Genomic DNA, 22,991 nt, shown 5'->3' on the forward strand with positions numbered 1-22,991 from the left:
GAATTTTGTTGATACTGAGAACTTAATATATACGTTTTTAAATAACTTTATTAGAACATTCCCTGAAACTTACAAAAGTTTGTCGTTTTTATGGAACGTTTTCTTAATGTTTGAGCATGATGTTAAATAGGACCATATAGGAAATAGGAAACCTATAGGAAACTTTATGCTGAACTACTGACAGAAGAACGTTTGTTTCCTAACATTCTCTGATCTATTTGAGAACATTCCCAACGTCAAACCAGTTGGAGAACGTTCCTAGAACACTACTAAAATGTCAGTTGAATGTAAACATGTTTGAACTTTTCGGAAAAGTTCTGTTTAAAAGTAAATACCTAGAAAATAATATTTGTAATTTAATGTGTTTGAGAATGTTCCAAAGCCAAGCAACTATCCTGCACCATTTCCCAGAACGTTGTGGGAAGAACGTAACATAACTATAGGACAACCACACTCTCACCAAGCTCTAAGTAACATATGGTTCTCTGAACGCTATGTGCTAGCTGGGTGCATATTTGCTGAAAGTGATTCAAAACACAGGTATTCTGGGACCGCTCCCTGATTGATACTGTGCAGGTGTGCTCAAACCCTTTACCAGACACATTACTGATTGGTGATCTGCAGACCCATCACACTGAGAATGTGCAGGTGTGCTCAAGCTTCCCCTCAGGTACAAGACCAGCCATTCATTGACATCGGCCTAATCCAATTACATTACGCTGCTGCTACTCTCTTATCTATGCATAGTCACTTTAATAACCCCACCTACATGTATATACTACCTCAATTACCTCAAATAACCGGTGCCCCCACACATTGACTCTGTACCGGTACCCCCTGTATATAGCCTCGCTATTGTTATTTACTGCTGCTCTTTAAATTATTTGTTACTTTTATCTCACTTTTTTCTCACTTATTTTCTTAAAACTGCATTCTTGGTTAAGGGCTCGTAAGTAAGCATTTCACTGTAAGGTCTACACCTGTTGTATTTGGCGCATGTGACAAATACAATTTGATTTGTTTGATGTATTTGATATTGTTCCACTCCAGAGATTACCACGAGTGCTGCTTGGGACTCAGACCTTACCTGAATGTGTGCTGCTTGGGACTCAGACCTTACCTGAATGTGTGCTGCTTGGGACTCAGACCTTACCTGAATGTGTGCTGCTTGGGACTCAGACCTTACCTGAATGTGTGCTGCTTGGGACTCAGACCTTACCTGGATGTGTGCTGCTGGGACGCAGACCTTACCTGAATGTGTGCTGCTTGGGACTCAGACCTTACCTGGATGTGTGCTACTGGGAATGCAGACCTTACCTGAATGTGTGCTGCTTGGGACTCAGACCTTACCTGAATGTGTGCTGCTGGGACTGCAGACCTTACCTGAATGTGTGCTGCTGGGACTTAGACCTTACCTGAATGTGTGCTGCTGGGACTCAGACCTTACCTGAATGTGTGCTGTTTGGGACTCAGACCTTACCTGAATGTGTGCTGTTTGGGACTCAGACCTTATCTGAATGTGTGCTGCTGGGACTGCAGACCTTACCTGGATGTGTGCTGCTGGGAAAGCAGACCTTACCTGAATGTGTGCTGCTTGGGACTGCAGACCTTACCTGAATGTGTGCTGCTGGGAAAGCAGACCTTACCTGAATGACAGTGCCGTATTTTACTACGTCGCCATGGACCTTCTTGTTTTCGGTCTCGTTCTGTTTTTGCTCCAGATTAGAGGCATGCTGTGGAGAACAAGGAAAGGTTTCATCACTGTCTCTAACCTGGCGGTATGATCCTTGTTCTACTGTCTCTAACCTGGCGGTATGATCCTTGTTCTACTGTCTCTAACCTGGCGGTATGACCCGTGTAAGTATCTTTTACCTGTAGTTTCTGAAGTAGCACCACATCAGCAATCTTGTCCTTCTCATGCTTGGCCTGCTTGGCTTTCCAGAACTGTTTCTGTGCAGAGTAGCGGTTCATGGGACACACTTTGAAGAGGCAGTCTAAGACAGAAGTGTGATTTAAAGAGTTAAGATTGCTAATAAGGGAACTGGTGAGTATTCAATGTTGTAGGTGTTTTGGTTTCAAATATTAAAAACCTGTGAAATATAATGTGTGTGGGGGGGCTAGTGAGGCACTATTTTACGATTACTATGCCAAGATGGCTGCCATTCTCCCGAGCATCTATGTACTTTATAGCAAAGATGAGCTGTGTCACTGTCTGAGCAAGTTTATATCGCTTCCACATAAAATTAAGTTTGCTTAGGGAAGAAAAGAAAACTGTAATTTGCCCCCACACCTACCATAGGGGAGAGTGGATCTGGGTTTCAGGTAAATATTGACTCTCCCCATCCTCAGAGGGATATCCTGTTTTTAAAGGAGCCTAATACTAATATTGGAGATGAAGGCCATCAGCTGGCGGTCTGTGTGCTCTGCTCTGTGAGTACAGTCGTTGTTACCTGTCACACAGGTCTGGCAGGAAGGTTATATCAGCACCATAACGGCAAACATCCTTAAAATGCATGTCGCCCCTTAGCAATATTGAAACGTCAACTTTGATACAGTCGAGTTGTGGCAGGCACTGGAGGCTGTAGCACCTTAATTGGGAAGGACGGGGCTCGTGGTAATGGCTGAAGCAGAATTAGTGGAATAGTATCAAATACATCAAACATGATTTTCTATGTGTTTGAAACCATTCAATTCGCTCCATTCTGGCCATTTATTATGAGCCGTCCTCCCATCACCAGCCTCCAGTGGTAGCAGGATAAATCTTTATAAAGGGAATCATGCAAACTACTGACAGAATATGAGTCATATAAAACCATCATATGGGAAACAATTATAGTGTTATTAGACTGTACTGGACAGTATTGCTGAGACTTTTGGGACAACATACGCTTACTTAGATGGGCAAGTTGTCATTTCTGTTTAAACTGAGATCCAAGGAGTAGGACATCAATGAACCTTTGATCAGACAGAAATGCACTGAATGCGTGTCACCCCAGTGATGGAATCGGAGAAAAGTAAGTGTGGGTTAAAAAATGTAAAAAAAGTGTCTGCTGTCTTGATTTGGAGTCTGTTCTCTCTGGTGCCCATATCAGGCTGAGTAGGCAGAGCTGTACATTCCCTATATGTCACAGTCACGGGCACACTGAGTCACAAGCAAACACACAACAACATATTGTGAATCACTCTCACAAACACACAGGGAAATACGCATGCACACATGTACATAACACTCCCACAATGCACCCACACACATGCACCCACACACTACATTGTAGGCATAAATAATGTGAATACTAATCTGACCTCTGAACTTCTTGGGGGGAGTGTCCAGGTCCCCTGCAGCTGGCTCTACCACACATCTGTCATCCACTAACCTGGGGAGAAACACAACACACAGGAGATCAACACTTGCACTGCAGTGTTTGTATACGTACCCCTGAAATCCACAGCTTTCCCCCACACTTCCCCTCTAATCAGGGACTGAATTAGACCTGGCACACCAGGTGGGTGCAATTAATTATCAGGTAGAAGAGAAAAACGGCAGTAGTCCGGCCCTGGCGGGGTAAGACTGGAATAACACCCTGATATACATAATGACAACATATGGCAAAGCCAATGTTGTGACACTAATGTCCTTATGCAGAAACCATCTACAATGATTTCCACATGGATTTACTCCAGGTCTTATTGTGGTCAGACTTCAGTAGCTAACCACTGTGAGAGCTAGTGACTTAAAGGACTTACTAGTGAGGTAGCCCTTTCCTGCAGTCAAATTACCTAGTGGCCTCATGGGTGGAATGTTAATATTTTTCATAATTAACAAAAATATATTTTGGGTTGAAAATCTGGTGTTTCTATGTCAAACTGTTTTGTTATATTTCAGTCTTCTGAGATGTATATAAAGTGGAATATTGGGATGCAAACTCAAGACAAAGGAGATGATTGTGGACTACAGGAAAAGGAGGACCGAGCACGCCCCCATTCTCATCGACGGGGCTGTAGTGGAGCAGGTTGAGAGATTCAAGTTCCTTGGTGTCCACATCACCAACAAACTAACTTGATCCAAGCACACCAAAACAGTTGTGAAGAGGACACGACAAAACCTATTCCCCCTCAGGAGATTGAAAAGATTAGGCATGGGTCCTCAGATCCTCAAAAGGTTCTACAGCTGCACCATCGAGAGCATCCTGACTGGTTGCATCACTACCTGGTATGGCAACTGCTTGGCCTCCGACCGCAAGGCACTAGTACAAACGGTAGTGCGTATGGCCCAGTACATCACTGGGGCCAAGCTTCCTGCCATCCAGTACCTCTATACCAGGCGGTGTCAGAGGAAGGCCCTAGAAATTGTCAAAGACTCCAGCCACCCTAGTCATAGACTGTTCTCTCTGCTACAGCACGGCAAGCGGTACCGGAGCGCCAAGTCTAGGTCCAAGAGGCTTCTAAACAGCTTCTACCCCCAAGCCATAAGACTCCTGAACATCTAATCAAATGGCCACCCAGACTATTTGCATTGCCCCCCACTTTTACACTGCTGCTACTTTCTGTTATTATCTATGCAATTGTCACTTTAATAACTCTACCTACATGTACATATGACCTAAATTACCTAGACTAACCGGTGCCCCTGCACATTGACTCTGTACCGGTACCCCCTGTATATAGCCTCCACATTGACTCTGTACCGGTACCCCCTGTATATAGCCTCCACACTGACTCTGTACCGGTACCCCCTGTATATAGCCTCCACACTGACTCTGTACCGGTACCCCCTGTATATAGCCTCCACATTGACTCTGTACCGGTACCCCCTGTATATAGCTGCCACATTGACTCTGTACCGGTACCCCCTGTATATAGCCTCCACATTGACTCTGTACCGGTACCCCCTGTATATAGCCTCCACATTGACTCTGTACCGGTCCCCCTGTATATAGCTGCCACATTGACTCTGTACCGGTACCCCCTGTATATAGCCTCCACATTGACTCTGTACCGGTACCCCCTGTATATAGCCTCCACATTGACTCTGTACCGGTACCCCCTGTATATAGCCTCCACATTGACTCTGTACCGGTCCCCCTGTATATAGCTGCCACATTGACTCTGTACCGGTACCCCCTGTATATAGCCTCCACATTGACTCTGTACCGGTACCCCCTGTATATAGCCTCCACATTGACTCTGTACCGGTACCCCCTGTATATAGCCTCGCTGCTGTTATTTTTGTTACTTTATTTATTTATTACTTTTACTTCTTTTTTTTTTAGGTATTTTTCTTAAAACTGCATTGTTGGTTAAGGGCTTGTAAGTAAGTATTTCACTGTAAGGTCTACCTGTTGTATTCAGCGCATGTGACAAATAAAATGTGATTTGATTTGAAACTCTGGAATACATTTCAACACTGTATCTGTCATGGCACTGGTGTCTTCTTCTTTGAAGCCCATAGCCATGTGTGTGAGGTGTATACTTTTGTAGATTTGTTTAAGACTACCCTGATTTGGCCCACTGCAGTAAAAGGTTAAAGGTCTTGCTAATGACTAGTGACTTAACCCCCTAGAGTCGATGTCCACGCCCCGCGCAAATTGAATTAGCATAATAATAACAACAACAAATCCCCATAAAAATCTGTCAGTTTCAGCTGGTGATATGTATTATTTATTTACATCCACTGATGTCGCAATTCCGCATCTGAGGTGAAATGTGACAGAGCTATAGTGGTGTTTGTCCGACCATGAGACATACTGAAAATCAGTCTTCTCACACAATTGTCTGTAGTGTCTGAACGGTTAGTGTGCAAACTATTATGACCCCTCTATGGAAAGATGAGACACTCACGCAGGTTGTTTTGCTCTAAGACGCCCACAGGCCTCACAAGACTCGTCTGAAGATCCCCAGTACCAGTTCACAAAATGAATGGAAGTATATATGGAGACTGCTTAGTGCCCCCACAATATAATGACAATGAAGCCTGAACAGTGAACACTAAATGAACTGTTTATATTGTAACAATGGCCTGTCCACAAAGCATATGCCGTTTCCTGGTATGTAGACAACAGTATGTCCACTGTGATTGGCCAGAGCCGACACAGTGTCTTATGACAGACTGTTACATAATGGCTAGTGTGCAAGTCAGATTTGTTTGTGGACTCTGATTAGAGCCAAAATAACTTCATTAAAATAACTGAGTAAGATTATTCCAGATCTGTTTTCCCTATATTGTTGCGTAGTGATGAACCAGGATAAAGACAACAGTTTCCCAAAATGACATCCATAAAGCAGATTGGATTGTATGATTCGTGCCTTATTATCAAATTACACATGGCCTCAAAGGCCAATTGTCAGTTGATTTGAGTCAGAAATCTGTATTTTATTTTTCCTCACTGTCACGGTTAAGAAAGACGGTTTAAAGACATCTGACCCTGAGTGTATTTAAACCCACGATCATGACCTGTCTGCATTTCCTTATTTAACCACCCCTCCCTCCCCGCTACGGACTTCCACAAGCTGTCAGTAAACATAACGAATCCCTAGAGACCACTATCCACAGCAGCTCAGAAAACTAAATATACAAATCAAGTGAGCCTAATTACGGTCTCCCTGCAGACTCTGAGCTTTCTTCAGATCATCCGTCGCAGCCTTCCACTTTAAAGTCAACTCTTAGCATGGCTTGAACTGCAGTATGTACAGCGCCTTCAGAAAGTATATTGACTTTTTCCACATTTGTTGTGTTACAAAGTGGGATTAAAATGAATTTAATTGTTATTTCTTGTCAACAATCTACACAAAATACTCTGTCAGTGGAAGAAAAATGTGAATGTTTTGTATTTATAAAAGAAAAGGAAACTCTAATATTTATATAGTGCATTCTGAAAATATTCAGACCCTTTGACTTTTTCCACATTGTTACATTACAGCCTTATTTTAAAAATGATTACATTAAAACATTTTCATCAACAATCTACACACAATACCCCATAATGACAAAGTAAAAAATATATATAGAGATTTTTGCAAATGTAAAAAAATAAATAAAATAAAAATACGTTATTTACATAAGTATTAAGACCCTTTGCTTTGAGACTCGAAATTGAGCTCAGGTGCATCCTGTTTCCATTGATCATCCTTGAGATGTTTCCACAACTTGGAGTCCAACCTGTGGTAAATTCAATTGATTGGACATTATTTGGAAAGGCACACACCTGTCTATATAAGGTCCCACAGTTGACAGTGCATGTCAGAGCAAAAACCAAGCCATGATGTCGAAGGAACTGTCAATAGAGCGCAGAGACAGGATTGTGTCGAGGCACAGATCTGGGGAAGGGTACCAAAACATTTATGCAGCATTGAAGGTCCCCAGGAACACAGTGGCCTCCATCACTCTTAAATGAAAGAAGTTTGGAACCACCAATACTTCCTGGAGCTGGCTGCCTGGCAAAACTGAGCAATCGGGGGAGAAGGGCCGTGACCAAGAACCCGATGGTCACTCTGAAAGAGCTCCAGAGTTCCTCTGTGGAGATGGGAGAACCTTCCAGAAGGACAACCATCTCTGCAGCACTCCAGATCAGGCCTTTATGGTAGAGTGGACAGACTGAAGCCACTCCTCAGTAAAAAGCACATGACAGCCCACTTGGAGTTTGCCAAAAGGCACCAAAAGGACTCAGACCATGAGAAACAAGATTCTGTGGTTTGATGAAACCAAGATTGAACTCTTTGGCCTGAATGCCAAGTATCCCGTCTGGAGGAAACCTGGCATCATCCCTACGGTGAAGCATGGTGGTGGCAGCATTATGCTGTGGGGATGTTTTTCAGTGGTAGGGCAATGACCCTAAGCACACCGCCAAGACAATGCAGGAGTGGCATCGGGACAAGTCTCAATGTCCTTGAGTGGCCCAGCCAGAGCCCAGACTTGAACCCGATCAACATCTCTGGAGAGACCTGAAAATAGTTGTGCAGTGACGCTCCCCATCCAACCTGACAACGCTTGAGGATCTGCAGAGAAGAATGGGAGAAACTCCCCAAATACAGGTGCCAACCTTATACTGTAGCTTCATACCCAAGAAGACTCAAGGCTGTAATTGCTGCCAAAGGTACTTCAACAAAGTTGAGTGATGGGTCTGAATAGTAAGTGTTATGGACTACTCATGTCATTATGAGGTATTGTTTGTAGATTGAGGGGGGAAAAAACAATTTGATCAATTTTAGAATAAGGCTGTAACGTAACAAAATGTGGAAAAAGGGGTCTGAATACTTTCCCTGAGTCAATATATGCTAGAAATACCTTCGGCTGTTAACCTCCGAGTTAACCAGAAAAACGTTCATACCTGGTTTGTGCAATATTTGCCCATTTTATTATTTTAAGAATTCTTCAAGCTCTGTCAAGATGGTTGTTGATCATTGCTAGACAGCCATGTCTTTCCACAGATTTTCAAGCCGATTTTAAGTCAAAACTGTAACTAGGCCAGTCAGGAACATTCAATGTCGTCTTGGTAAGTAACTCCAGTGTATATTTGGCCTTGCGTTTTAGGTTCTTGTCTTGCTGAAAGGTAGATTTGTCTCCAACTGTCGTCTAGTATTTTGCCTGTGCTTAGCTCAGTTTTTTTATATTAAAAAAACTCCCTAGTCCTTGCCAATGACAAGCATACCCATAACATGATACAGCCACCAGCACGCCATGCTTTTGATACTCAGTGATGTGTTGTTGGATTTGCCCCAAACATAATGCTTTGTATGCAGGACATAACGTTAATTTATTTGCCATATTTCTCAGTATTATTTTAGTGACTCATTGCAAACAGGATGCATATTTTGGGATGTTTTTATTCTGTACAGGCTTCCTCCTTGTCACTCTGTCATTTAGGTTAGTATTGTGGAGTAACTACAATGTTGTTGATCCATCCTCAGGTTTCTCCTATCACAGCCATTCAATTCTGTAACTGTTTTAAAGTCACCATTGGCCTCATGGTGAAATCCCTGAGCGGTTTCCTTCCTCTCCGTCAACTGTGTTAGGAAGGACGCCTGTATCGTTGTACTAACTGGGTGTATTGATACACCATCCAAAGTGTGATAACTTCACCATGCTCAAAGGGATATACGTTTGCTTTTTTTTTTACCCATCTACCAATAGGAGCCATTCTTTGAGAGGCATTGCAAAACCTCCCTGGTCTTTGTCGTTGAATCTCTGTGCTTAAAATTCACTGCTCGACTGAAGAACCTTACAGATAATTGTATGTGTGGGGTACAGAGATGGGGTAGTCATTCAAAAATGTATGTCGAACACCATTATTATAGTTAGTCCATGCAACTTATCTAAGCAAATTTTTACTCCTGAAGTCATTTAGGCTTGCCTTAACCAAGAAGTTAAACTTATTGACTCAAGACTTTTCTGCTTGTCATTATATATTCATTTGTAAAAAAAAATATCTAAAAACAAATCTTCTTTGACATTATGGGGTATTGTGTGTGTAGGTTAGATTTAATCCATTTTAAAGTCAGGCTGTAACACAACAAAATGTGGAGAAAGTCATGGGGTGTGAATACTTTCTGAAGGCACTGTAGGTTGTAATCTATAGCCTATTATACTGCAGGTGAGGATGTGGTCACTACAAAGCTTCTTAAAGTAGTCTGAATGCTTTGGGCTGCTCCTCTTTAGAGTGCCCGTAGAACCCATTACCCAAAAACGTCTGAAACATGCTGAAGTGGTATTTCCATGACAGCAGATGAAAAACACAAGACAGGCTCACAGTTCACACAATGCAGTGGAAATATGCAAAAAGGGTTTGTGTATCTAAAAGACGCTGCCTGAAAAGCCAAGATAATCCTACATCTTTACCATCGGTCTGTACATGTTTGCGTGCAGAGGGTTGTCTCTGGTTAATGTCCCTATATCCCCCTCCTTCACATAATCAATGGGAGTTATCTAGCAGCCAGGTGAGGTTTGTCTACCCATTGTGGGTTCATTGCTTTGGCTAGAGTCTGGCGTGCTCCGCTGGTCATTTGCATTGCATATGAATCACTCAGGAATTGAGGTCTTTATAAAAACAGATTTATTTGTTAAACTTCAGTCATTGAATTAATTCACATAGATAATGAATATCATTCAATGTGATTTTTAACTTATGCAAGATATTTTTCTTTATATACAGTGCATTCAGAAAGTATTCTGACTCCTTGACTTTTTCTACATTTTGTTATGTTACAGCCTTGTTCTAAAATGGATTAAATAAAAACCTCATCAATCTACACAATACAGATCTGTACCTCGACACAATCCTGTCTCTGATCTCTACGGGCAAGTCCTTCGACCTCATGGCTTGGTTTCTGCTCTGACATGCACTGTCAACTGTGGGACCTTATAAGACAGGTGTGTGTGCCTTTCCTAATCCTGTCCAATCAATTGAATTTACCACAGGTGGACTCCAATCAAGTTGTAGAAACCTCTCAAGGATGATCAATGAAACAGGATGCACCTGAGCTCATTTTCAAGTATCATAGCAAAGGATCTGATTACTTACACCAGATTTACATATGTTGTATTTTTTTTTAAATAAAATTGCCAAAAAATCTAAACCTGTTTTTGCATTGTCATTATGGGGTATTGTGTGTAGATTGAGGAAAATGTTTTATTTAATACATTTTAGAATAAGGCTGTAACGTAAATTTTGGGAGGGAAGAAGTCAAGGGTTCTGAATATTTTCCAAATGCACTGTATATATTTAAATTGTAGTATGATTACCATCAGTGGTATGCTGTTTGAATAGGCTACCATCAGTGGGTTGAAGCTTTTCACCTGAGACAGAGAATGCAAACCATGTGTGATTGAATGCAGAGCTATCATACCTCACAACAAGGGTGCAGGCTCTAAAACTACACAACAGAAAATCAGGGCCTTTGTGAAAGCTGCACCAGGTGTATGTGTGGTTTTAAAGTCTGTGCCACTTTAAAAAACCTATGTCAGGCAGTCTAAAGCACTGCTGAGGCACCACTACAGCCTGGGGTTTGATCCCAGGCTGTGTCACAGCTGGCCGTGACCGGAAGCCCCATAGGGTGGCGCACAATTTGCCCAGCGCCGTCCGAGTTAGGGTAGGGTTTGGCTGAGTTAGGGTAGGGTTTGGCTGAGTTAGGGTAGGGTTTGGCTGAGTTAGGGTAGGGTTTGGCTGAGTTAGGGTAGGGTTTGGCTGAGTTAGGGTAGGGTTTGGCTGAGTTAGGGTAGGGTTTGGCTGAGTTAGGGTAGGGTTTGGCTGAGTTAGGGTAGGGTTTGGCTAGGGTTATTCCTTGGCTCATCGCGCTCTAGCGACGGGCCGGGTGCCTGCAAGCTGACTTCGGTCGTCAGGCGAACAGTGTTTCCTCTGACACATTGGTGCGGCTGGCAGTGTGTTAAGAAGCAGCGCGGCTTGGCACATGTCTCAACCTTCGTCTCTCCCGAACTCGTTGGGATTGGCAATTCGACATCACAAAATTATATTTTAAACTGTCAGGTCCCTGATGATTTCATTCATAAACACAGATCTGCACTGTGTTCTCTCACGTGTAAATAACTCAGGCACCGACGCAGATGCTGTCAAAAATAGTTACAACTCATTTGTCCTGCTTCTGTCCTTACAGGCATCATGTGTTATACAGTAAGACAGACTTAAAGCAGCTTTAGGTATTTAGCTCTGAAGTCCAGTATCCATGTTTTAAATATAAGTGCAGAATTTATTATCATTATTGGTCATTCTTGGCCGTTGATACACAACATAGATGTAATTTAATTCTGAAATAATATTGTATTCTGTTAAGTGTTAGAGCTTTGAGGTAACCCCTATGTAAACAATACAAACTTTCTCTCTGGACGGAGACCTGATGTGAACCTAAAGAACATCACAGTGTGCTTCCTTCTTTTTACTGGTGACTCAAGACACTTGCTAAAAGCTATTTGTCATACTGAGCTAGAACCTTCCAATAGGCAGCCCTATGTTGTCAGACAGTCAAATGTGTGTCCTGTCCTCGACAGAGATTTGGCATGCGTTACCCACTGCTCCATCCCTTGTTGTGACTGATTACAGCAATCATCCCAGTGTTTGAATTTATGCAAACTAAGAGACATGATTTTAGAGACATGCTGTTATACAGTCCTCATGTGATCCTGTGTTATAGGCTACTATCCACTTCCCCATCATTTCAGAAGGAAGCAATTGTGTCTCTCCACAGATGATAAATAAATAAGTAAGTTAAATAAGTTAAACATTGACTAGATATTGTTTCAAATATGACTCAGCCAGACACTTGTAGCCTACTTCGCCATAGTGGATTTGTGAAGTGAATAAATTAAGTGTGGCTAAGAGGTGACTCAAGAAGCTGTTTGAACAGGCATCAGAGGCCCAGCCCTGGAGCTGTATCAGCGGCTGACTGGACAGGGCTCCATTCCTAGGAAAAAGGTGTTATTTGTTTGTACCTATAGGAGAACCCTTTTTGGTTCCAGGTAGAACCCTTTGATGGTGAAAAAGGTTCTACTTAGAACTTTATATTAGTGAAAAGGTTCCACGTAGAACTTTGTATTAGTGAAAAATAGTTATTTTCAAAGGTTGTCCCATGGGGACAATTGAAGAAGCCTTTATGGTTCCAGGTAACACCTTTTCTAAAAAAGCTTTGTGGGTGGGCAGCAGAGGCATCATGCCCAGTAGGGGCACAGGGGCAAGTACTCCCTCAGATTTGTCCTGTAAATAAAATACTTTTTTTTGTTTCTCTGTAGGCAACCTAGCTATTTTATGAAGTTGACTTTAGTTAGCCCAGATAGATTCTCAATCTTCCAACCTGATAACTTGCTACCAAGAAGCCATTTCAAGCTATCAATCACGTTAAAGTAGCTAGGTTGTCTATATTAGCTTGCCTCTGGCAAGGCTGGTAGACTTTAGAAAAGCAAGTAATAACTACATGTACTGAATAAGACTCACAAACCTTTTACCCAGATTTTTGCAGAGAACCATATTTTGTTTCTTTAAAAAAATAAACCAGTCAAGGAGGATACAGACAGCTCAAGAGGTATGCTTAGATATGCATAAAAATACATATTGTTTACATAGAATTAAGCAGGACCTAGCCCCACTCCGGACCACCCCCAGCCATCCTCACATACTTTGTGCCCCCTCAGATTTTTGCGGTGCCTGACGCCCCTGGCGGGCAGCGCCAAGTGAACACAAAGGGCACCAGAACACATCGAATGCTGTTCCTTCTCCGGCAGCAACTGGAGAAACCACAGGAAGCACTATGAATAGAGAGGATTTGAAAACATCGCAAATGGCAACGTATTCCCTACATAGTGCACTACTTTTGACCAGAGCACAATGGGCCCTGGTCAAAAGTAGTGCACTTAATAGTGGATAGGGTGCCATTTGGTACAGTCCCAAGTTACCCGAGCACCTATCTGTTGGAAATCTCCAAAGAACACACTTGGAATGGCTTCCTGATCCTGACATAATTCCTACTACAATAATGGCATTCAGGCAAACAATGGAAGGGGGGCTGCAGTGTATATGTGAACATAAACAACAACAGGATACTGCCAGGGGAATATATCCTGGGACAAAGTTGTAGCCATGTTGTCACTGACAGAGTATTAAACCAATAATGTCTATGTTCTTTTTTTCAAGGACATGTTTCTGACTAGAGCACAGGTGTCAAACTCATTCCACGGGGGGCCGAGTGTCTGCGGGTTTTCGCTCCTCCCTTGTACTTGATTGATGAATTAACATCACTAATTAGTTAGGAACTCCCCACACCTGGTTGTCTAGGGCTTTATTGAAAGGAAAAACCAAAAACCTGCAGACACTAGGCCCTCCGTGGAATGAGTTTGACACCCCTGGACTAGAGGAAACGCACCACTACTTTAGACATTGGCGGCAGGTAGCCTAGTGGTTAGAGCGTTGGACTAGTAACCAAAAGGTTGCAAGATCGAATCCCTGAGCTGACAAGGTAAAAATCTGTCATTCTGCCCCTGAACAAAGAAGTTAACCCACTGTTCCTAGGCTGTCATTGAAAATAAGAATTTGTTCTTAACTGACCTGTCTAGTTAAATAAAGGTAAAATAATAAAAAACATATGCCTGCACAAAATCAGGTGAAACAACACTATTCATCATCAACAACGTAGGTGCAACTCTTCACTCTAATTCCTTGCCATGTGAAATACAGTTTAAAGTGGGGCTCTCCAACCCTGTTCCTGGAGAACTACGGTCCTGTAGGTTAACTACAACCCTGTTCCTGGAGAGCTACCCTCCTGTAGGTTTACACTCCAACCCTGTTCCTGGAGAGCTACCCTCCTGTAGGTTTACACTCCAACCCTGTTCCTGGAGAGCTACCCTCCTGTAGGTTTACACTCCAACCCTGTTCCTGGAGAGCTACCCTCCTGTAGGTTTACACTCCAACCCTGCTCCTGGTTGATACCGATTAATCAGGTTACTTACAACTTGGGTTGGAGTGAAAACCTAAAGGAGGGTAGCTCTCCAGGAACAGGGTTAAAGGATTAGTTCACTATTTTACAACTTGATGTTAAATGATTCCTCAGCCTGAAAGCAGTCTATTTGCCAGGAGAAACACTGTAGCCCATGGTTCAGTTCTCTAAATAGATTAAGTCTGTAATGACTAACTTTAGCCACTGCTAGCTGAAAAATCAATGGAACAAAGTTGTAAAATAGTGAACTCCTTTACATGAGCTTTCTGAACACAACAATTGTAATGTCTTACTAGAGAACAGATGTTTCCATATGGTTATGCTTGACTGTCTAGAGATCAGACTCCATGGCCCACTTTGCCATACTGAGACTGGGTATAACTTATTGTCATCAGCTGATGACATAAATTAGGGTCTCTCAGAGACACTAAATCTCAGACGCAATGATCTCATGACTATTTAATATGGCTGGAATTGTTATAATAGCTTACTGTGCTGTGTAACATGAGCTACACAAATACATGAAGCCTAAATCATGGATTCGTGGAGTTTTGTATTTCTCTAAAATTAATTCACTATCAGAGAGCAAAACTTGACATAGAGGCTACAAGAGGTGAAGGAGATAAGAGTGAGTCTCGCAACGAAGTCGACCGATGGGGTAAATACCGTATGTTGAAATTTAGATCTGTCAAAATGACAAGACTGTAAACGTATAACCACAGGCAAGGTACAGTGTTTGTAGGGACATGCACATACTTACCCAAGTGTACTTATAAAACCATTGACAGAGCCCTCCGCGTAAAGGGAAACGATGTCCCCAATGTGCAAAAAGCTGGACATTGAATCCGACATCTTCGGTGTCTTTCGCGTTGACAATTGTCAACCGAAATACACGTATCTTCTTCTGTATTCTCCACTTGACTGCTGTGACTTTTTGTAGCGCTACTCGTATCAGATCTTCCTCCTCGTGCACTGAGGGCTAAGAACTCTCATTCGAACTAATGAAGATTTCGTTGGAATGCACGGAGGACAATGTAGTTGATTCAAATTATAGTTTAAATTGTTGGATTAAATAAAGTTTAAACCCGAAAATGAGCAATGACAACCCGATGTTAATAATGAAAGTAGAGAAAGTCCAAATGTGTCAGCGAAGTCCTCATGTTGACACTGCACCTGAAGACAGATAGAATTGGAACCAGGAAGTGTGTTATCTTGATAACTCCTCAGTTATCTGTTCTTGGTTCAGTTTTCTTCTCAGTTGCCTGTTTCTGACTGTAGAAAGTGCAAGAGAAAGATTGCGTTATACCCTCTCTTGCCTACATACATTAATACAATAAGAGTTGGTACAAATGGATGGTACAGTAGGCTACAGTACAAGGGTTTATATTAAGTACACCTACTAATGTTTGTTCATCTGCTCATTATAGAGCCAATAAAAGTCAGATGATTTAAAGGGCGTCTTAAAGGGCGTCAATAAACCATGATTTAAACGATATAAATCATAATTAAGAGATATAGTTTATTGAGTTTAATATGAACAGATATATTTGTAGAGGGTTTTAAGTTCAAAAGTGGATCACAGCTGCACTACTGTCTATGAGAGTGTGATGTAGTGGGATTCAAAAGATTCCTTTTTGATTTAGTATTTTCTACATGCCCTGCTGGAGTTTAACTAGGCCTATTTCAGACGTCACTCTCTTACCATAGTTTACCATCTAGGGTTCTTGCTTACTACATCGTCATAGTTGTGGCCTTTCTAAAAGAAACTGAGTTCAAAGTATTGAACAACATTTAGGCAGCTGTGTAGCAAACACATACAGCCATGCTTTCTTTCTGCCCACTGTTGACAACTCATAGTAGCAGGCGAGTCATGCTCAGCCTTTGGCTTGGACTTCCTGGTGCAGTCAAGGGGTGATACAGGCTGAGGCTGAGCCAAGCTGTTTGTGTAGGAGAGACGTCTTGCTGCTTTCCTTACACAATACAGTATGCACAATCGAAATGTAGCCTCTCTTTCATGGTTTTCTAGAGGGCAGGTCTGATCGGTTGATCTCATCTAGCTGTTCAAAAAGTCAGTGTTTGAGGAAAATTACATTTCTAACAATGTGCCAGTTAACTTAGCACTTATTCAGCAAGTGTCACCGTACCATGGCTACAGTAGGCTACAACCTTATCTGAAGTACTTTCTGAGCCAAAGTACAACTCTCTAAACATGCAGTTCTTTCTTTCTTAGATTTCCCATTAAATATTGGTTGACCCTCTGTATTTTCGCCACGATTCCTCTGGTTAGCGCTTGCATTGCAAGGCCATTGTAACGGACTGACTTACTGCCTTTAACTATCATGTCCCAGGCCGGACCATACATGGACACTACAAGGCAACATTTATTATCTGGCTTGGCCCATGTGAATGTATCTATGGTGAACATTTGTAATTCAAGGTTCCTCCGTCTTGTTTCTATGGTGATGGAGACAAAGGCCCAATGAAGGAGCGTGAGAGAGGCCCATAGAGGTCCACTGGACCTGAGGAACATTCGGTCTCTCTCATTATGATTAATACCTACTTTAGGCCCTCACAGCAGTGGTGGTTGGAGAGACCAAACCTGAACCATATTTTACTCCCCACCTTCCCCTTTACAAGTACCACACAGAAACTTTAAGCTGGATAGCCACCTTCTTAATAAAGAACTGTAAGTATTATTATCCTTATTGCTCTAACGCTGAAAAGAAAACGGACTGACACCTATTTTACTGGCATGTTTCCCCATGTAGCTGAGTGGGTTTTAAAGGGGAATTTCACCCTGGGGGAATATGGGCTTGTTTTCATCATGTCTAAGGAATTTCTAGGTCAGTGAGATGTGTTTCACACATACACTATATATACAAAAATATGTGGACACCCCTTCAAATTGGTGGATTTGGCTATTTCAGCCACAACCGTTGCTGACAGGTGTATAAATCGAGCACACAGCCATGCAATCTCCATAGACCAGGTATTACCAAACTGGGGTATGCGCAATTCTCGGCCCTCACTAGCATGAAAACTAAATACAGGCACAGACTGTGTGGAAAATGATTTAAGACTGAGACTCTCTCCAATACAACCTGACATTGCAGAGTTATGTGCATCCTTTCAAGCACACCCTTCTCATTAACCTGTGGTGAGTTATTCACAATTTTCAATTAACAAATAAAGTTTTATATGTAAGATGGCTAAATAAAAAGCAAAATTATTGATTATTATTATTTGTGCCCTGGTCCTATAAGAGCTCTTTGTCACTTCCCACGAGCCGGGGTGTGATGACAAACTCACACTCATTCTTATGTTTAATAAATGTATTGTATAGTGTGTGTGGCAGGCTTATACAATGATGGCAAAAAACAACATTTGAGAGTGCACTGATCCTGGTGCTAGAGGGGGTACGCAGCTGGAGGTTGAATGTTTGAAGGGGTACGGGACAATAAAAAGTTTGGGAACCACTGCCATAGACAAACATTAGCAGTAGCATGGCCTTACTGAAGATCTCAGTGACTTTTAATGTGGCACCGTAATAGGATTCCACCTTTCCAACAAGTCAGTTCATAAAATGTCTGCCCTGCTAGAGCTGCCCCGGTCACCTGTAAGTGCTGTTATTGTGAAATGGAAACATCTAAGGGCAACAACAGCTCAGCCACACAAGCTCACAGATTGGGAGTGCTGAAGCACGTAGTGCGTAAAAATCGTCTGTCCTCTGTTGCAACACTCACTACCGAGTTCCAAACTGCCTCAGAAGCAATGTCAGCACAATAACTGTTCTTCGGGAGCTTCATGAAATGGGTTTCCATGGCCGAGCAGCCGCACACAAGCCTAAGATCACCATGCACAATGCCAAGCGTCAGCTGGAGTGGTGTAAAGCTCGTCATTGGACTCTGGAGAAGTGGAAATGTGTTCTCTGGAGTTATGAATCACGCTTCACAATATCGCAGTCAGACATACGAATCTGGGTTTGGTGGATGCCAGGAGAACGCTACCTGCCCGAATGCATAGTGCCAACTGTAAAGTTTGGTGGAGGAGGAATAATGGTCTGGGGCTGTTTTTCATGGTTTGGGCTAGACCCCTTAGTTCCAGTGAAGGGAAATCTTAATGCTACAGCATACAATGGCATTCTAGATGATTCTGTGCTTCCAACTTTGTGGCAACAGTTTGGGGAAGGCCCTTTCCTGTTTCAGCATGACAATGCCCCATGCACAAAGCGAGGTCCATACAGAAATGTTTTTTTAAGATCGGTGGAAGAACTTGACTGGCCTGCAGAGAGCCCTGACCTCAACCCCATCGAACACCTTTGGGATGAGTTGGAACGCCGACTGCGAGCCAGGCATAATCGCCCAAAATCAGTGCCTGACCTCACTAATGCTCTTGAGGCTAAATGGAAGCCAGTCCCCGCAGAAATGTTCCAACATTTAGTGGAAAACCTTCCCAGAAGAGTGGAGGCTGTTAATAGCAGCAAAGGGGGACCAACTCCATATTAATGCCCATGATTTTGGAATGAGATGTTCGACGAGTAGGTGTCCACATACTTTTGGTCATGTAGTGTAATTGCACAGCAGGAAGGCAGGTCTGGGCTTTACTCGCTGAATGATGGCCCTATGATGCCTTCTGGTGTATTGATGACAAATACAAATGCCTACCTAAGTAAGTTATTTTTCCTGCAAGCCACCTAGCTAGTTAGCTAACTGTAGTTTATCTACTGAAAGCCATGTTGTGTATTGCTGGCTAACATACTACATTGTTACAGTGGGGGGAAATCAAATGATTTTTCAGTTTGTTAACTTAGGTAGGTAGCTAGCTAGTCTAGCTAGCTAATTGAGCTGAACAACTACAGGTAGCCATATTTATGACAAAAAATAGAGGTTTTACAATCAGAGATCTGTTGTATCTCGATTGTAAAACTTCTTCTCTTTTTAGTCATAGATGTGGCTACTAAACAGCAAGCTATAACAATACAACCAGCCACCTGAAGCTAGGTTTACCAGCAAACGTTAGCATATGACTAGAGTTGGCTTGCTAGTTAGCCTGGCATCTGCTAACTTGTTACCACAGATAGAACAATGAGCTAGATATTGGTCACAGTGGTCCCGTGTGGCTCAGTTGGTAGAGCATGGCGCTTGCAACGCCAGGGTTGTGGGTTCGATTCCCACGGGGGGCCAGTACAAAAAAGTATGAATGTATGTACTTGTAAGTCGCTCTGGATAAGAGCGTCTGCTAAATGACTTAAATGTTAAATGTATATTTCACCGGATGTATAAATGTGAAGCATCCAGTTGGCGTTTCCAGTCACTACCAAATATGGTGATGAGAGGAAGCCCAGTGGCTGGCAGTGGGAGAAGATGGAGCGAGATGGACATTCTGCAAATTTTCTCATTGATGAAACATTTGATGTTTCCAAAATTACACTGAACAAAAATATATATTTTGTTTCATGAACTGAAACAAAAGATTCCAGAAATGTTCCATACAAAAAAAAGCTTATTTTCTCAAATGTTGTGCACAAATTTGTTTACATCCCTGTTAGTGAGCTTTCCTCCTTTGCAAAGATATATATTTTTCATATTTTAAAACTTTATTTAACTAGACAAGTCAGTTAAGAAAAAAATCTTATTTACAATCACAGCCTACAAAGGCATGCTGCGGGGACGAGGGCTGGGATTAAAAATAAAAATCTAGGACAAAACCCTCATCACGACAAGTGAGACAACACTACATAAAGAGAGACACCACAGCACTAGATAAAGAGAGACCTAAGACAACAACATAGCATGGCAGCAACACCACATGACAACAACATGGTAACAACACAACATGGCAGCAACACAAAATGGCAGCAGCACAAAACATGGTACACCTGACAGGTGTGGTATATCAAGAAGCTGATTAAACATCATGATCATTACACAGGTGCACCTTGTAAAGGCCACTAAAATGTGCACTTTTGTCACACGACACAATGCCACAGATGTCTCAAGTTTTGAGGGAGCGTACAATTGGCATGCTGACTGCAGGAATGTCCACCAGAGCTGTTGCCAGAAAATTCCTTTCTCTACCATAATCCGCCTCCAACATCGTTTTAGAGAATTTGCAGTTGTTTTAGAGAAACTTTTAGAGAACCGGCCTCACATTTGCAGACCACTTGTATGGCGTTGTGTGGGTGAGCGGTTTGCTGATGTTCACAACGTTTACAGAGTTCCCCATGGTGGTGCTGGGGTTATGGTAAGGGCAGGCATAAGCTACGGACAACAAACACAATTGCATTTTATCCATGTCAATTTCAATGCACAGAGTTACCGTGATGAGATCCTGAGGCCGACTGTCGTGCCATTCAGCCCCCATCACCTCATGTTACAGCATGATAATACACCGCCCCATGTCGCAAGGATCTGTACACAATTCCTGAATGCTGAAAATGTCCCAGTTCTTCCATGGCCTGCATACTCACCAGACATGGTTGGTTGAAATAAATTGATAATAAGAAGATAGTGGGGGCTGTACTGCTGGATTTCAGTGCAGCCTTTGATATCATTGACCATAACCAGTTGTTGAAAAAACTTAAAGTGCTATGGCTTTTCAACCTCTGCCATATCGTGGATTCAGAGCTATCTATCTAATATAACTCAAGTTTTTTTTATTTATGGAAGCGTCTCTAATGTCAAACATGTAAAGTGTGGTGTACCGCAGGGCAGCTCTCTAGGCCCTCTACTCTTTTCTATTTTTACCAATGACCTGCCACTGGCATTAAACAAAGCATGTGTGTCCATGTATGCTGATGATTCAACCATATATGCATCAGCAACCACAGATAATGAAGTCTCTGAAACCCTTAACAAAGAGTTGCAGTCTGTTTCGGAATGGGTGGCCAGTAATAAACTGGTCCTGAACATCTCTAAAACTTAAATATTTGTATGTGGTACAAATCATTCCTTAAGTGCTAGACCTCAGCTGAATCTGGTAATGAATGGTATGGCTGTTGAACAAGTTGAGGAGACTAAATTACTTGGCGTTACCTTCGATTGTAAACTGTCATGGTCAAAACATATAGATTCAATGGTTGCAAAGATGGGGAGAGGTCTAGCCGTAATAAAGAGATGCTCTGCTTTTTTGACACCACACTCCAAAAAGCAAGTTCTGCAGGCTCTAGTCTTGTCTTATCTTGATTATTGTCCAGTCGTGTGGTCCAGTGCTGCAAGGAAAGACCTAGTTAAGCTGCAGCTGGCCCAGAACAGAGCGGCAGGTTTTGCTCTTAATTTTTATCAGAGGGCTGATATAAATACTATGCATGCCAGTCTCTCTTGGCTAAGAGTTGAGGAGAGACTGACTGCATCACTTCTTATTTTTATAAGAAACATTAATGTGTTGAAAATCCCAAATTGTTTGCATAGTCAACTTACACACAGCTCTGACACACACACACATATCCCACCAGACATGCCACCAGGGGTCTTTTCATGGTCCCCAAATCCAGAACAAATTCAATAAAATGTACAGTATTATATAGAGCCTTATTGCATGGAGCTTACTTCCATCTCATATTGCTCAAATGAACAGCAAACCTGGTTTAAAAAAACAGATAAAGCCTCTCCCCAATTTGACCTAGATAGTTTGTGTGTATGCATTGATATGTAGGCTATGTGTGCCTTTTTAAAAATGTATGTAGTTCTGTCCTTGAGCTTTTGTTTGTCTAATGATGTTCTGTATTATGTTTAATGTTTTGTGTGGACCCCAGGAAGAGTAGCTGCTGCTTTTGCAACAGCTAATGGGGATCCTAATAAAATACCAAATGTCACCCATTGAGCATGTTTGGGATGCTCTGGATCTACGTGTACGACAGCATGTTCCAGTTTCCGCCAATATCCAGCAAATTCGCACAGCCATTGAAGAGGAGTGGGACAACATTCTACAATCAAGATCCTGATAAACTCTATGCGAAGGAGATGTGTCACGCTGCAGGAGGCAAATGGTGGTCACACCAGATACTGACTGGTTTTCTGATCCACGCCCCTACCTTTTTTTAAAGATATCTGTGACCATAAATTAGGGCCTAATGAATTTATTTCAATTGACTGATTTCCTTATATGAACTGTAACTCAGTAAAATCTTTGAAATTGTTGCATGTTGCATTTATATTTTTGTTCAGTATAGAATCTGTACCGCATTTTGACAAAGTAAAAAAAAAAGGGTGTTGTTGAGAAGGAGTGCAAGGGGCGAATTAAGTTATTGTACATGCACACTTCACAGAGTAGGTGTTCCCTAATGGAAATATGCAGATAAATGCTAGAATGTGCCAATAGGATCTCACTAGCTTGTGCTTGGCTCTGCCCACCTCCTTGCTTGTTCTGCCCACTATGACTCATTTGCTCCCATTTGAAACGACAGGCTCTGGTTAATCTTTGGTTAGTTATAAAAAATCTTTGTTGTTACTATGCTCCAGGCCTCGCGTTTGTAACTTTTCAGCAATAATGTGTCACATCAGCAACTGTAAATAGTTTTATTAGCTATGTAACATAATTGACAAGGGTTGACATTAGTTATG

General features: G+C 42.2%; 1 protein-coding gene across 1 annotated transcript in view; it reads right to left on the bottom strand.

Annotated features, from left to right (window-relative positions):
• LOC120060794 (inositol 1,4,5-trisphosphate receptor type 3-like) overlaps window positions 1–15,282 on the bottom strand; it is a 56,819-nt gene extending 41,537 nt beyond the window's left edge. Inside the window, exons 1-4 of the mRNA XM_039010216.1 lie at window positions 15,191–15,282; window positions 3,304–3,374; window positions 1,873–1,994; window positions 1,647–1,733 (exon numbers count right to left, since the gene is read on the bottom strand). Coding sequence (XP_038866144.1) covers window positions 1,647–1,733; window positions 1,873–1,994; window positions 3,304–3,374; window positions 15,191–15,282 — 372 coding nt within the window. The remainder of the gene's footprint in view (window positions 1–1,646; window positions 1,734–1,872; window positions 1,995–3,303; window positions 3,375–15,190) is intronic.
• Between the last annotated feature and the right edge of the window lie 7,709 nt (window positions 15,283–22,991).

The sequence above is a fragment of the Salvelinus namaycush genome, chromosome 16 (genome assembly GCF_016432855.1).
Source record: "Salvelinus namaycush isolate Seneca chromosome 16, SaNama_1.0, whole genome shotgun sequence".
Taxonomy (NCBI): Eukaryota; Metazoa; Chordata; class Actinopteri; order Salmoniformes; family Salmonidae; genus Salvelinus; species Salvelinus namaycush.